Below are 16,485 nucleotides of genomic sequence, written 5' to 3' on the forward strand. Positions count from 1 at the left end.
TTAAACTTTCAGCCTATAAAAGACTCCCACTATTCATTAATAAAAAGATATCTTGTAGTATTATCATAAAAACTCCTAAGCTTTGCATCAATTGGTATTAGAGAGCTCAATCCTAGCTCACCTCCTTCCAAAGAAACTTGGATCTTAATCATTCCCAACCATGGATGTAGAAGCCTTTGTAAACCAACACTTGCCGTTGGTGGAACAAGCTATTGAAGAACTCTGAAAAGGACAATCAGATATGCAGCAATTAATAGTAGAATTGACTAACCTTTTCACTCAATTTCATGTTCAGCCTTTAGAAGAAGCAATTCAACCTCCAAGAAACCAAGTTACAACAAATCAAAAACGACAAGAAGTACCAAGAAACGAAGCTACAACAAACAAAAAACGTCCAAGCTATTCACATCCACAACAATTTTCTATAGGAACAACTTACCAGGCTACTTGTTAGATGATTCCGACTATTCCGATGAAGATAACTCGCTGAATGTTCATCCAGACCCACAAATAGGACTTGGTTTTCGACCATATTTTCAAAAAGATCAAGAAATAAGAATGAAGGTGGATCTTCCTACTTTCAATGGTCGAATGGACGTGGAAAAATTTCTTGATTTGGATCAAGAATGTAGAAAAAAAAAATTGACTATGGCAATACAACTGAACACAAAAAATTTCGATTAGTGGCTCTCAAGCTCCAATGTAGCGCTTGTGCTTGGTGGATCAATTACAAAATGACAAACGACAATTTGGTAAACAACAGATTAGAACCTGGCCAAAGATGTTAAGACTCAAAAAAAAAAACGATTCCTCCCAATCAACTACCAACTACTACAATCAATATCAACAATGTCACCAAAGCTAAAATATCATAGATTGCCAACATGAGCTTAGCTCAACTGACACCTGTATATTCCTGTGGACAAGTGGCCCCGAGTTCAAATCCCCACACCAGCATTTATTACAATACCTTTGCAAAAAAAAAAAAAAAACCATAGATTACACAGGAGAGTTCAATAGATTTAGTGCTTGCAACAACCTACCTGAAATTAAAGATATTGTCAACTTACACGTACTTACTTTTCTTATAGATGCTATTTTCTTGGCATCCAAGATTGAGATAACTAACCTTCTAGTCAGAATTTCTAAAAATCATAAAATCAACTACTTCTTTGCCACCTCGGAGAAAATCAAGATTGTGGATCTTTTATTAGAATAAATGCTATTTTATACAAGATAAGTCTCCTATCTATAGAGTTCTATTACAATTGGGGTAAAAAAAAATGAATTAATCTAGAATATTATTACTTAATTACCCAATTAACCCTTAGTCTTCTTACATCATTCTACCCCTCCAAAAAGAAACACTTGTCCCGAGTTTAAAAGAATGAAATAAACTTGTTGAACGAAGTATGATCAAACCAACTTCCTAAATTTTGAACAAAAACATTATGATCGAAAGGATAAAATCGAAACAAAAAATTAAACATGACCACCAAAAGATGAACCTCGCCATCGGCCGTAGACACGAAAAATATTTTTCCTTCAATCTCACTCAAAACTGTATTAAAAAAATTCAATTTTAAAAGAATTAGCTTTTGAAAAAAAATCCTTCAAAAATCACATTGTTTTTATCATTCGTTTCATGTTCTTTGACAGTTTGAAGATTCAATTCCATTGTAATCAATGTGTCGTTCTTGTTTGATTTTTGCTCGGTGTTTGATACTTCTCTTTCATCTTATTCATTGGATTTTTCTTCACCTTTGAAGATTTCCAAATCAACATTTGAGACTATACTGTTCCCCAAACAGAAACCACCGATTTACAAATATCATCCAACCACATTGTTTGGTGAGGGGCACTAAATCTTTCTACCAATAAAAGGTCGTGGCAGATTTCATCTTAAAAAAAAGGTTACTTCTTGCTTAATATATAAGAAAAAATGAATAGACTACACCCAATCATTTGACTGCTATTCTAAACACCTGGAAGAGAAATAATAAGGCCATCAAACAGGGGAAAATTACATTGCATTTCATTATATCCTCCTACTTCATCTCACATAAATCTTCTAGTAAATAATACAAAGAAAATAAAAGCAATGTTACATATTTTTTGAAAACATAAAAGAGGAAAACAACAATAATAAACTAATCTACAATTAGGCTCAAGGGTTACGAGTGAATGATATGAACAATGAGTACAAAACCAAGTAACTCGTCCATGAAAATGACTAAGTTCTTTGGGTGAGAGATCTGAGAAGGGACTAAAACCTATCGTATGTCACTCTTTAAATTACTCTTTGCTGCAACCTTCAAGTGTTTCAACTTCCCAAAATCTGTAGTTGAGCGTAATACGCATCTGTAAGGAACCTGCAGCTGCAGGTTAATGTATTCTCAAGTCTTTTTCCATGCATAAAAATGTGCCAAGATGTATCAACAATCGAGACCAAACGAGAGTGAAACTTGCAAGCACTACTTTCTCCAACGTTTCTTTGTTTTGCTACTTTCATAAAAGTTATTTTTTTAAAATGTATTTGTTTTTAGAATTTGATCAAGAATTCAATCATTTCAAGAAAAAAATAGTAGTAAAGAAATTGGGAGGAAACAAGCATAAACTAGAGAACTAAGGCCCAATTTGAATTGATTTCGAGGTGCTTAAAAAGTATCTTTTAAGTGCAACAAAAAAAAAAAAAAAAAAAATTCTTTTAAGCACTTACTTAAAAGTCAATCCAAACAGGTATCAAAATAAATTGATACCAAATTGGACCTAACTCCTAAGTATTTCTATCTAGATAGCATCCAAGAGCTAACAATAATACACGCTGTTGAAGCTTAAAAAGGCCAAAAGGATATATCATATATGGCTTGGTCTGCCTTCTCCATCAAACCAAAATTGACCATCAGCATTAGTTCTTTGAGATTAAAGAGCCACTAAAATTGAAACCATGGAATTTTACAGAGCAATTCATTCATCTCAGAGCTAAGTGAAAGAACATGGACACAATCACACACACATATATAGATAGTTTCTGTGTGTATATTTACCTGAAAACAAGAACTGCCAAGGTAAAGAGTCCCGAGCATGATTAACAACCATGTTGACGAGACAATCTCAAGAATGGAACTTCAAGGCTTCGGGACAGATACATTTAAAATTTTCACATCTTGGTATGGCTTGTCTGCCTTGTCTGTTTTCACTTTCTCAATTGTCTGTTTAAATATACAAAAATTTAACAAAATTCTTAGTTCTAGTTCTCACCAATTGTGAATAAAGAGATTCAGGCCACAAACATTAATAATATAAAAGATAAACCAAAGCACAAACAGCGACCACATCAAATATCTTGCTCCTGATCTAATATAAGATGCTTGAAATCCCTAAAATCCAACTCACTTAAATTACAGCCACATACTTGGTCATTTAATTATCAGCAAAATTGTCAATATTGCGTCCCTGATTTACATTAATTCATTTCTAATAAGCCATGATATCAAAAGTTATGCAATGCCATTCAAGATCATCCAACTAATGTTTGAGAGTTACGGAAGGATGTACATATATTTAAAGAATTTATAATTAAAACTCAAAAGTGTACCAAATAGAAAGAATGAACAAAAAGATGTATATATCATAACAAGTAGGGGGATGATGGATCATAACAACAAAACCATACCTGCACGACATCCATGCCTTTAATAACTCTTCCAAACACTGTATGCTTGTTGTCCAGCCAAGGAGTGGCTACAGTTGTGATAAAAAACTGAGACCCATTTGTGTTTGGGCCTGCATTAGCCATTGAAACCGTGAAAGGCCGGTCATGCCGCAAACTGCAAAGATACAAAATGCACAAACCATAAGGCTCATATGCATATTATAACCAGCAGCTCCCATCCTCAAAAATCAAAAAATTAAATGGTGAGAAGTCCCTTTTTGGTTGTATGAGGATTTCTCCAATATCCAATCAAAAATCTAAAACGAGGCATCATGATGATAATTATATTCTTCAATTTGTAATTGTCTAAATTACTCTAGATCAGTTTTAAATGAGTAGTCCATAGTGTTAGGTTTGAGAGAGAACTAGTAATATTGCTAGCTTTTGTGAGTATTGGAGAAAATAAACCCTGGAGAAGATGCCCTTCTTCCAGAATATTTAAACATTGGCAGCAGCCCCTGCTCAAATACATCACCATTGATAGCAGAACCACTACCACAAAATGTATTAAACCACTTTAAGTAATTCGGGAAAAATGAAAAATAGTCAATGTACCTTTTGTGAAATTCATCTTCAAACTCTCTTCCCCAAATAGACTGTCCCCCAGTTCCATCTCCTAAAGGATCTCCCGTCTGTATCATGAAGCCTTTGATGACCCGATGAAAGATAAGGTTATCATAATAGCCATTCCTGCAGTGTGTTGTAAAGTTTTCTACTGTTTTAGGACACTCCTCGGGATACAATCTCATATGGATGTCTCCCATCGTGGTATGCAATATCTGAGGAAGCATGAATCAGACGTATCAGTTTGCTTTATATTAGAGAGAGAAAAGGATATATTTTTTTTTTATCTAAAAGAAACAAACTAATGAAGTCATAAATTGACGAATAAGTAATTACGGCACGTTAGAAAATTAAATTGGGCATTAATTTTAATATAGTTGTAAACAAGGTATCTATGCACCTAAAGGTGAATCCTCTTATCCGCTTGAAAAAAAAATCCTACAACGATACTAACCTCTTTTTTTTCCTGTTAATTTACAATAATATATATATGAAAAAAGCTTTATTTCATTTTAATAACAGTAAATTTAAATTTATTTTTAAAAATAAATATAGTAGAAAGAGGATTAAACAATACCTTGTTCTTCCTTTTGAACAGGGTTTAAATTTAGCCACAAGAATACTTGAATGCAGACTGCAGAGAGAAAAGAAAAAGGACACTTACCACATTATCAGGAAGAGATGTTGTAACTGACTTGCCAATATCTGATACTGCCAACAATTCATCAGCTGGAGGCTTCTCATTAAATACATCTCTTCCCTTTGTTGCATCTTCTGGTTCCTCTGGCTCTCTCCGACTTTAAAAACAAAACAAATTCAAATCAAAAGTCAGAAAGAAAAAGGCATATAAATGTTTAAAGCATCACTCATAACGAGAAAAGATATGGATAGAAAGAGGCATTTGTCATCAAAATAACATGAAACACTGTCTAATTCAAGTCTCTCCAAGGTCAAGGTATATATGATCGTAATATTTCTTTTTTATTTTCTTAAACAAGGAAAGTACAAAATCATTGAAGTACAGAACTTTTTTTTTCTTTTGATAGAAATAACAGCTTTCATTGAGAAAAATGAAAGAATACAAAGGCGCACAAAAAGACCAGCCCACCAAAACACCTCATCTGAAACAAGGGGGACCAACTAAGTTAAATGTTACCAATGGAATAATTATAAAAAGTCTGCGAAATCAAAGCCCAAAGGGAAACGTGAAATCTAATCAAAAACCAAACCTCACTTTTGCCCCTTTCCCAACCACGTAACACCCAACCATTCCTCTCCCCCCAAATAACAGCACACATCCAGACAAGCCATACAAAACCCCATTTCTCTTTGAAGGCGGATGGTGAAGGAACTCCTCAATCGTTGAGTGAATGATCCGGTGGCCGGCATAGCTAACGTCAAACTCCTACATAAAAAACTACACACAGCCTGAGCATACTAACAATCCCAAAAGAGGTGATTAAGGTCTACCTCTGCCTTCCGACAAAGCAAGCAACAAAAAAGCCCAACAAGTGAAGTCCTAACAAGCCTATCAACAGTGTTCACTTGGCCAAGCAAGACTTGCCAGATAAATAACCTAACTTTCTATGAAAACTTAGTCCTTCAGACTCCCTAGGAAAGGAGGGATCCAACAACAAACTAAACAAGAATTTACACGGATATACACGACTTGGGATAGGACTCCAAACTTGAACATCCCTCCCTAAAGCTACAGCTCTCAACCAAAGAAAGAAGTGAAGAGAGGCAACCTCTATCGTTTCCCTATTGGTCAAATTACAACGAAACCCAAAGAAAAAGGAATGGTATTCCCAAACCCAACCAAAAGATCCAATATCACGCCGTTTAAGGAAGAGGAAAAATGATAAAGATGCAAAAATAAAGAGCAAAGAGAACTCTGCCCAACTCTAAGAAGCACGAACTCAACACGACACAGCAATACACTCAATTTCTAGAAAAGCAGGACACGACATGTTATAATTTTTTTAAAACAATATACGTGATAATTCTTGCAATTAAATTACTCATATACGTTAGAACACAACAATACTTCTTTAAAACATAAATAAAGAGTACATTAGTTGTATCTGAGTTCATTAAAAAGTTCCAAACTACAATATGAGTAGAAAATCCTAAATGTCATAAACCATGTGCTTTTTTACGAGGAATGAAGTTGGATTTCTGATATCACTAGAAATGTGATGGCAGTGAAGAATTTTATAACAAATCATTCAATGAGGCTTCCTATTTTTAATGTGTTCATATCTTTGAAATTACTTTCATGCTTAAAACAGCTTATTAAATGTGGGTTGCAAGCTATGGTTATTAGTGATAAATGGACATGCTACCGAGAGGATGACGTGGAAAAACCAAGATATGTGGAAGGATTGATATGGATGATATTTGGTGGGATAAAATTGATTACGTCATTTCCTTCTCCAAACCTATATACAACATGATTCAGATTTGTGATACGACATGAGGGATAGTATGATTGAAAAAGTAAGATTGCAATCTATAGGCATGAAAACGTGGAAATGAAAACTCTTCCTTCTATGATGTTGTCCATAATATCCTTATTGATCGTTGGAACAAGAATAATACTCCACATCATTGTTTGGCTCATTCTTTGAACCCATTGTACTTTATAATAATTATATCTTCCTATTATAATCATATTTATTTGACATATAATTTCTAAAATTGATATATCTGTATTTAGGTACTATAGTGAACAGTGGTTTGAGGAAGATCCTAATCGAGTACCTCCACATAAGAACATTGAAGTAACTCATGAGAGAATGAAATGCCTCAAAAAATATTTTCCTAATGCAGAAGATAGAGCCAAAGTGAAATTGGAATTTGCTAGATTTTCAACAATGGGAAAATATTTTAATGGATATTGATTCTACAATTGCTAGGTGTAACGAGGATGCATATGATTGGTGAGGTATGCATGGTGTTTATGCTTCAATCAATTGCTTTTAAGCGACTGTGTCAACCTTCCTCCTCTTCATGTTGTGAGAGGAATTGGAGTACTCGTTTATTAATCCAGTTAGGCCAAACAAATTGCTACATCAACGTGCAGATGATATGGTATATGTTCATAGTAATTTGCATCTTTTGTCAAGAAATCCCAAATATTCACAAGGGGAGACGAAATTATGGGAGATTGCTAGAGATTCTTTTGATCTTTTGAAGATGTTGGGATGCTTGAAGTAGTCAATTTGTCGTCAGATGAACCAGATTTAGAGGCAGTAATTCATTTACATGTATTATCACATATATTATTTAAAATAATAAAAGAAATTACAACATGTCCCTAACGTGTCGTGTCCTACTTTTCTAGAAATTGAGTGTATTTCTGTGTCGTGTCGTGTTGCATGTCGATGTTTTATTGATTTTGATTTATGTGTGTTTTATTGATTGTGATTTATGAAAATGAAGCGTTAAGCTTGGGTTATGAAATGTATTCCCAAAAGGTTTTCAAAAATTATCACTCACTAAGTATTTTGACTTACGTTTTAAGTTTTTCCCCTAGGTTGTAAGTAAGTAAGCAATCGTTTATAAAGGTAAGCAATCGGGTGGAAAGGTAAGCTATCGGTGCTAAACGATCGTGTTACAAGGTAAACAATCGGGGTTAAACAATCGTTTAAGGAGCTAAGCAATCGAGTTGAAGAGCTGATTGTTGAAGGTTGAAGGCTTTTTGGCATTTCTTTATTAAAATTTTGTTTTGAGAATTTGTATCTTGACATATACTGTTGTAGAAACCTTTTGGTTTAAGTTAATGAAAGAAGTTTACTGATTTTTTTTCTGCTGCATGGTATTTGTTTAAGTTAGTTTGTATTATGTGTCCTGGAGCAGGGCGTGACAACTTACATCTCAAACTTTTGTACAATTGAGCTTCTGATTCCTCAAAGAATCTACCTCAACATAATTTGGATCACACTATGCAAGTGAGCAAACTAAGCCTACCACTAGGTGAGGTATTAACAGTGCACATACTGCTTCCACATTTTCAGAAAAGTGAAAATCAACATCAACCATAAGTGAGAGGAGGTTTGGAAGTGCAACACACTTCAAAGCCGCCTCATGAACTTTTTCTTCCACCTTTCAAGATATTTACCTTCCCTTGATTACAAACAACCAAGGTTTTACTTAACTGCTTCTATTTGTTTCACCCTTTTAGTCTTGGCCTTCTTTTTAGCTTTACTTTTGCCTACTTTTTTATTTTAATGATATGCTTCCTTACATATAAATAAATAAATAAGAAAAACTAGAAAATAAAAAAGAGTGAACCTTCAATATCATGAAATTAACCATAAGTTTCTATTAATATGTCCCAGGAAAAATACTCATTACCTGAATAAATATATTCGATGTTTCTTGAAAGCACAACATAATAGAGTGGGATCCGTCAAAGGCTCCTTACTCTCATTAGCATTTGCAGCAGCAGAGGGGATTTTTCGAACCTTTTTACTGCTTTTGTCACCTTGGTACAGAGCAATTCTCAAGAACCTATCATTGTTCTCCACCTTCCCCAGGATCCGAGCAACCTTGTTTGTGTGCAAGTTTACTACCTAATAAAAAATGGTATCTTTTTAGGAGATCAAATCTATACATATTCATTTGTCCCCTATCATCAAGAGAACTTGTATTTTGACATAGACTCATAGTTGTTTAAGTATTTAGATAGTTCTTTTGGAGGCAAAATTTGAGAAGATAATAGGTGGTAAAAGATTTGCAGACATTACTTTACCCAACATTAGCATCTTACTTTTATTCCAAGAAGACTCGTGTAGATAAGAAAATTAGAGCTCTCATCAAATACAGCGTTTGGTTGTGGAGCACTTTCTGCCTTCTCAATTTCCTTCTCAACAGCCATTCTCCTCCCAAAATCAATTGCTTCCAGTCGGTATAATGGTGCATCACTTCTTTGCAGATCTTGGGCAACCTAATGAATGACAGATTGAAAATATCAGAAATGTATAACAGCAAGCTTATTACTAAAAAGCTCACTGTAACTTAATGTTACCTCTAGAGATTCATCATAAACTCGTCTTAGTTTACCAGTGCGATACCAAAATACACGTATTCTCCTATCAGGTGATGTAATTGAGAACTGTTTACCATCTGGGCTGACCTGAATAATGAAGAACAATTCCCATCATGCACATTCATGGCAATACCTACTTTAGTGGAATAGAGATTTATATATAAAGACTAAAACCTGTAAGTTACCTCTATGGCAGAAACGGTCGTTTTGCATTTCACTATTTCGAAAAGATTGGTGTCACTTTTTAATTTAAAATTGACACTGCAAAAGACAGACAGAATGCAATTACATATACATGGACAGTTACATATACATGGAATCCTAAAAGACAAAAACACATAATCTTAACGATGATAAAAAAACTGTTAAGTTGTTGTAACTATCCTCCCGACCACTAGATTTTCTATTCAAATAATAAAAGGAGAAAGAAACTAAAAGGATGTGATACATAAATAGACAAAAGGATTATGGAATAACTAGTGTTTTGAAAGTCAAGCAGAGTCACATCTAGGCAAGGCACAACGGCAGCACCTCACATTGAAGAAGTGAGGTGCTATTAGGAAGGTGCAGCCAAGGCACAAACTCAACGCACCTTCCTGCAATTTTTTTTCCTTTTTTTGAACTTTTTAACCATAAATGAAGGTTTAGTGTTATTATTAACAGTTAATAATAACAAAATTATATTTTAAACCCTAAACGAAATAGATAAGACAGTAAACATTAAAGAATTTCTCATTAGATCTTCTCCTTCAATCCCCGTCATCTTCTTCACTTGTTCATCTTTGATATATTTTTCTTCCTTAAAACCTCATTTCTTACCATGAATGTTTTGTATTGTGTATATAAATGTATCTATACTTTTTAGGTTTTTTATAGATATTCTCTTGTAAAAAGGAGAAAAAAAAACTCGCCCCTTTTTTTGCACCTGGCACTTAAGTCCCAAATAGCCATTGTGCCTTAATGCGGCTCAAGCTTTAAAAAACCTTGGGAATAACACAAAAGCTACAAGGAAAAACAAACACCTAATAGACCACTGTGATCATGGAGTTACTACTAATAGAGCACATGATCCTACCTCAAAATGAATCTTTAGCTCGACAAATACTTCATTTATTTATTTTTATTATTATTTAGACAAGAGACAACATCAATAGAGAAATGCTTCGTTTCATTGAATAGATGAAAAGAGACTACTGCTCAAACTACAAAAAATAAAAAATAAAAAAATAACTCATTTAAGGATTATAGATTGCTATTGATGACAATCCCCTTTGTTATAACTATAATATGTCCCTTCAACGGTAACAACAGTAAACATTTCACTTCATGCTGAAAAACCAGCACAGATTCCTAATGGTAGATGAAGTGCTAGACCTCAATTAAGAATTAAATGCTCAGCCACAACTATATTTTGGGTAATTGATCCTAGTGTTCAATGCGATATTTGGGGTATTAAAGGTTTCTGTTTCTTTTATTTCCTTCTTGAAAAGTGGTGAGTGGAAGCGAATGACCAAGGAACAAAGAGAAAGGTAGTGGATAAAGAGAGGTCAATCAGAGAAGTGTAGTGATAAAATGCAGAAGGAAAGAAGTCCATCAAACTCCCTTTGGTCATCATATTCTACTTTCTTTCTGGCTAATGTTCTGTATTTTCTAGCAGCTTCTTCTATGAACTCTTCAGTTTATACCGTGGAGTGGACCTTTTCAAGGACAATTGATAACCGTCCATATAACCACATGTGTACCATGTATAACTAAACTAAAATATATACTGTATACACATAAAATGTTCTTATATCATAAACATACATAAAAATAAAAACCATGTAGTTTCCATAAAATATCAAAAATCAAAATCCACGTAAACGAACGTACTTGTTTTCAGGAAATTGGAGTGTGTCTGGAGTCCAATATTCAATAAGTCCCCTGGCATCAGCAGATATAACTGAATCAAATACATGATTATACTTCATAACCTTTACTGGCCCCAAGTGTACCTGTAAGAAATATAAAACAAAATAGTAATTGGGACTGGGGAGTCATCTGCCCAAAGAAAGGGGCGCCCTAAGTGTAATAAAAAGTGGCTGTTATTTCAATGATGCTTAAAGATGCAATCTAACCTCTCGTGAGGCAATAGGTTCATTCGAACCAGACCGTGCATCATATATGTGCACAAATGATGAGTTCCGATCACTGATAGCCAGCCTAGCTTTCACATCTCCTTGTTTATAGACCCATTCAGCCGCACCAGGAATAAAAGGAAGCCGTATCATGACCATCATATCATAATTAACAACATCATATATCTTTACAGAATGATCATTTGATATTGTACAGCAAAGCAGACCATCAACGCTAACCTGCAAAACTGGAACAAGTTATAAGGCTGATAATGGCCGGAGATCATTACTCTGAAAAAGAACGTGAAACATTAAACAGAAAGCAAGAAAATAACTCACGGCAATGCCTTCAATAGGACCAAGGTGAGATCTGAAGTGCTTGGCAAACTCGATACCAATAGGCTTTTTCTTCCAAAACTTCAAATGCCCTGCATCGGGTTGGGGCAGGGAGAGAGAGAAGAAGAAGAAAAAGAAAAAGAAGAAATAATGGAATTAATTATTAAGTTATTGCAGTGGAGTAACGAAGCAACTCTCTGGGGTTGAGTGGTTATGATTTATCCTCTTCATTCCTTGAAAAAAGCAGAGTAAAAAACAAACAAACTTTTCATTAATAAATGAAAAGAAAGAGGCTGTAGTTTAACTTATTGGGATAACAATCAGAAATAAAAGAGAGGAATAGGAAAAGACATGAAGACAAAATGCAGTCTCTCCTTTCCTGTGCATCCTCTCTTTTTGTAGATACAATAGTTTCTTTCCTGGTAAAAAATAATTGAGAGCCAGAGAGAGAGAAACATACCAAGAACAAAACTTTACAGTAAACATAAACTAAAGAAGAGTTCAGTAGACAATATTGCATAAAAGCTGGATGTAGACTCGCAAGAGAAAAGAAATCTTGTGAAAATGTTTCACTTGCATCAGCTTCCTATAAAATCCAGACCCTTTTCTAACCAAATCATCCAAAAAGCTGTCATGTCACTGCACTAGAAGAAATTACATTTTCTAATTTTTCTTCAGAAAAGTTACCAGAAGATCGGTTGTAACAGGAGGCCTTGGATCTTCTGTGGGAGAAACCAATCAAGGCAATACTTGGAGCAGAGAACAAAGTTTAAGGCGTTATAGAAGTTAAACTGAAAAATAATGATCACTATATCCTAAAGGTCTCATTTATAGATTATTTGTCGTTGTAACTGTGTTGGTAACCAACTTGCAAGATCTAAGTTACCGCCAGCTAACAACCAAATTTTTTATGTAAAAATAAAGGAAAATTTGCAAAACTTACCGCTATTTAATTAACTAAGGACTTAACCAATGTCTTCTCTTCTGTTCTATATGATGATATTGGATCCAACTTTGATCTACTCATCCTTTTAACTTTTCATCAATTAAAGTACTGTTGTTTGCTCTTCTTCATCAACAACACTCTTGGCTCATAAAACGATAATAATAGCTTAAAATAGATCACTTGTACAAATACAACATAAGAAAACAAACCAAACAGCCAATTTCAGCATAGCTCAATGATTTAGGCACCAATTATTATCCCAACGGCAGATGGTTCATCTCCTACTCTTACAACTGTTGAACTCAAAAGAAAACAAGATAAATAAACTATAAAGGAACAATTATTCAAACACGTTTTTACTATTTTGGAAAGAAATTCTACACAGAGTCTAACAACTCTGTCTTAACAACATATCAGTAATCTAATCAGTCAATGATAGCCACAACAAACACAAAACATACACAGGGTGTGCCAGAGAGACAGTTACCTAAAAGATCTAAGTTATCAACTTTAAGAGACAAGTGATTAGAATTTTACCATCATCACTCCCAGTTATGAAAAAATCTGCAGAAGACACAGCAACATGAGTAACCACATCACGGTGCATGTAACTTTTCTCATACCTGTTAGAGGAAAAATAAGAACAGATTGATCATCATCTAGCATCCAATTTCCCTGACAATATATAGCATTCCCAGTTCAAAATTTAACACCCTTCCAATCCAATAAAGTCGACTACATATTTCACGCGGATAATACCCATCACAGTAAGCATAAAAAACCCTAATGTAACTTCAAAAACCCAGAACCCCATATCAATTTTGATCCAAATTTAGCTAACTAAAGTATCCCAATACCAAAATTTTCCATTACTTTGCATATCAGCAATCAAAATGCCCTATAATTAACAGAAGAAGTTGAGAAGACAAATATTGGAGAGCTCTGAACCTAGAGAGAAATAAAGACAGAAAGAAATACATGTTAGCAGAGGGGATGGTATCGAGATAAGCCTGCTCAAACTGAAGGGGGCGTTTGGGTCGAGAGCGAGGAGCTGGACCGGGGCCGATGGCAGGGTCCTCTTCGGTCTCTGCTTTTGCTGATGCTGAATCGACATTGCCATTCCCATTGAGGGGTTCTTCCATCTTCCTTGTGTGGTTAGGGTTCTTTCAAGATTCGAAGATTTACAGTCTACAAAGCCACCGCAAGGCCCCGACGGCACTAGGTTGTTTTCCTTTGCCCAATTCGCCGGTCCAAGTCAATAGCAAAGCAAGCAATACTGTGCAAAGTGAGAAGTGATGAGTGAAGGATTGTTCTACTAGTTTGAAAATGTTTTCACATTTGTCCTCCTTTTTCTTTTGAATTGTTTTGAATAGGTTAACTTGTTTACAACATATTTTCAAAAATAGCCAAATTCTTTTTTTAAATAGTTTCATATTTTTGTGTTATTATAACACTTTTCCTTTATTTATTTTATTTATTTAATCTCCTCCCACGAAAAAACACAAAATTATCTTCTTCCACTTTTATGTTTATTTGGTGGCTGAATTTTTAAAGATTGTTTTAGTGTTGGAGTTAAGACGTTTTAACTCCTTACATAGCTTGTCAATTAAGATTTTGTTTATAAAAAATTTAATTGAACATTTAAATCAAACGACTTACGTTTTTCTTGAATTTGGATTGATTAAAATGTGGAAAACTAATAAAGAGAACGAGTATTTCAATGGGGCAATTCCCTATTAAATTTGTTGTGAGAATCCAACACAATCGCAATTTCTCCCTAGAGTTCCATGCAATAAATCTCAAGGAAAAAATCATGAGTATAGAAGCCTCAATTGGAACTCCAGGGAGACAAGTTCAAGAGGAAAGTGACTTAAGTGCGAAACACCTTGAGGAACTAGAAGGTACCACTAAGGCAAATGTTGGCACACTACAACATAATCTTCATTCATTGAAGGAGAGCGGCAGCTGCCCTCACCTATGCATATCTAAGAATAATCTCGTGTGAACAGAAGTTCATAGTTAGTTTAAGATTAAGATTAAGTTACGTAGGTCATCAATAATTGAAATAGTCAGTTTTAAACAGCAAACGGCGTTATAAAGTAAAAGTGACTATTTCATGGTTCGGTCTTATGTAAACTCTTTACATATGATATCTTCACTTTCATATATTTACATGAACGATTCATGATCACATCACTTTGTACTAACTACAAAGCATGACACATCCATAATTTCTCCAAAATAAGATGTCCAACCTTATTTGATCTACGTTTACGTTTCTACATAAAGTGCAACTTTACTCAAAATAACTTTGGGACCTTAGTTTATTGGATTTAAGATTATAGTATTCAATTTCACTAATAATTTTTCAATAACGACTTTATTGAATATAATATGATTACAAACTATGAGTTTTATGACATAAATTTCAACAGCAAAATGTCATAACGAAGTTTGTCCAAACTTTCTTCTAGCGTGTTTAGCGAAGTCCTTGGTACTTACTCCCTCGAGCAGTTTGCAATGATTGTACTTGATCAGGCAATTGAGTTAAGCTTAGGTTAAACATGATGAGTCTTATACTTAGGTTAAGTAGTACTGAATTTTTAAAGATTGTTTTAGTGTTGGAGTTAAGACGTTTTGACAGTCTCTTTTTCTTTTTTATTGCTTTCCTCTTCAATAAAAATCCATTTAAACAAACATTTTTTGTTTTAAAAAAAAACTATTTTCCATTGTCTTTCATATCATATCTGGAATGCTACTGACATGCTAAATAATTATACAGTTATTTTGTTTATAGTATAATAGATAAGGCAAGAAGATTTGAGCCTTTTAAGCTCAAGAAAAAGAGTACATGCAAATTTATAGGTTACAAACATGTAACTTTAGCTCAATGAATAGACATTGAAATATGCTTGAAATAATTATGTAATTTCCTTTCTTAGTCTAAATTATAATTTCACATTTTAACATCAGTCTAAAAAAAGCACTAAAACACACACAAAATAAATAATTATGTCATCAACAACATCGTTACTCTTTTCATTACATTCTTTTAATTATCAAAGAAGTCGTTGTAGTATAGTGGTAAGTATTCCCGCCTGTCACGCGGGTGACCCGGGTTCGATCCCCGGCAACGGCGATTTTATTTTATTTTTCAAAAGCTACAGTCATAGGATAATTAAAAAAAAATCAACTTTATTCCTCCAAAGAACTCTCGACCAGCATTGCAAAATCCATTTTCTTCTGATTATTATTTTACTTTGTTCTATATCAAAATATAAAGTAGTGTTTATAGAATAATCCATCTGGTGCTACTGCTGTTAAGTGTTAGTATATACTCCTCAGTTAACCTATAAAGGTGTATACCATTGCAGAAATTACAAGAGTTTGATTAGATTTTGATTATTGAAGCACTGAGTAGAAAACCAAGGATATAGCCATTTCATTTAAGTTTTGAGATTAAATTAAATTTTTAATTTTGATTCATACAAACTTAACACTACATGGAATTCTTCTATATATGAAAATCCTGCAGATTTAAAATTTGTTTCATTTAAATGAATGTTGTTTGCCAATTATTTGTAGTTAGTTTGTGATTATTTAGATTAGATATGGTTGGTTATTAGAAAATTTGATTGGGTTAGTTTGGAGTTATTTTAATTAAAAGAGTTTAAATATAAATAAACACATTTTTTTTTTTTAATGAAAGATTATGCAAGATCAAATTAAAACTGAAAATGGATGGTATTAGAGT

General features: G+C 33.8%; 1 protein-coding gene and 1 non-coding gene across 3 annotated transcripts; one reads left to right on the forward strand and one right to left on the reverse strand.

The window, feature by feature from the left end:
* Positions 1-2,000: 2,000 nt before the first annotated feature.
* Positions 2,001-14,073, reverse strand: LOC101204119 (peptidyl-prolyl cis-trans isomerase CYP71). Of its 2 annotated transcripts, none has more exons than XM_004139431.3 (14): positions 13,710-14,073; positions 13,269-13,354; positions 11,789-11,877; positions 11,450-11,689; positions 11,205-11,326; positions 9,518-9,593; positions 9,312-9,419; positions 9,054-9,230; positions 8,639-8,856; positions 4,944-5,076; positions 4,271-4,494; positions 3,677-3,830; positions 3,048-3,212; positions 2,001-2,378 (listed from the first exon to the last, which is right to left on the reverse strand). In XM_004139431.3, exons 1-13 carry the CDS (start codon positions 13,871-13,873, stop codon positions 3,129-3,131), a joined length of 1,875 nt encoding a protein of 624 aa, XP_004139479.1. In that variant the 5' UTR covers positions 13,874-14,073; the 3' UTR covers positions 2,001-2,378; positions 3,048-3,128. The 2 variants fall into 2 exon arrangements, with proteins under 2 accessions (XP_004139479.1, XP_031744641.1); XM_031888781.1 differs by having other exon boundaries at positions 2,001-2,361; positions 13,710-13,873.
* A 1,725-nt stretch (positions 14,074-15,798) lies between these two features.
* On the forward strand, positions 15,799-15,870 carry TRNAD-GUC. Its single transcript has one exon. It is a non-coding gene; the product is annotated as a tRNA-Asp (tRNA).
* The last annotated feature ends 615 nt before the right edge of the window (positions 15,871-16,485 follow it).

This window comes from Cucumis sativus, chromosome 1 (genome assembly GCF_000004075.3).
Source record: "Cucumis sativus cultivar 9930 chromosome 1, Cucumber_9930_V3, whole genome shotgun sequence".
NCBI lineage: Eukaryota > Viridiplantae > Streptophyta > Magnoliopsida > Cucurbitales > Cucurbitaceae > Cucumis > Cucumis sativus.

Excerpts from the sequence above, each read along its gene's own strand:
- LOC101204119 (XM_004139431.3), bottom strand. The coding sequence starts at position 13,873 with ATGGAAGAACCCCTCAATGGGAATGGCAATGTCGATTCAGCATCAGCA. Across the intron at positions 13,355-13,709 it reads ACCATCCCCTCTGCTAACAT|GTATGAGAAAAGTTACATGC; the intron begins GTATTTCTTTCT and ends TTCCTCTAACAG. Across the intron at positions 4,495-4,943 it reads CATCTCTTCCTGATAATGTG|ATATTGCATACCACGATGGG; the intron begins GTAAGTGTCCTT and ends ATGCTTCCTCAG.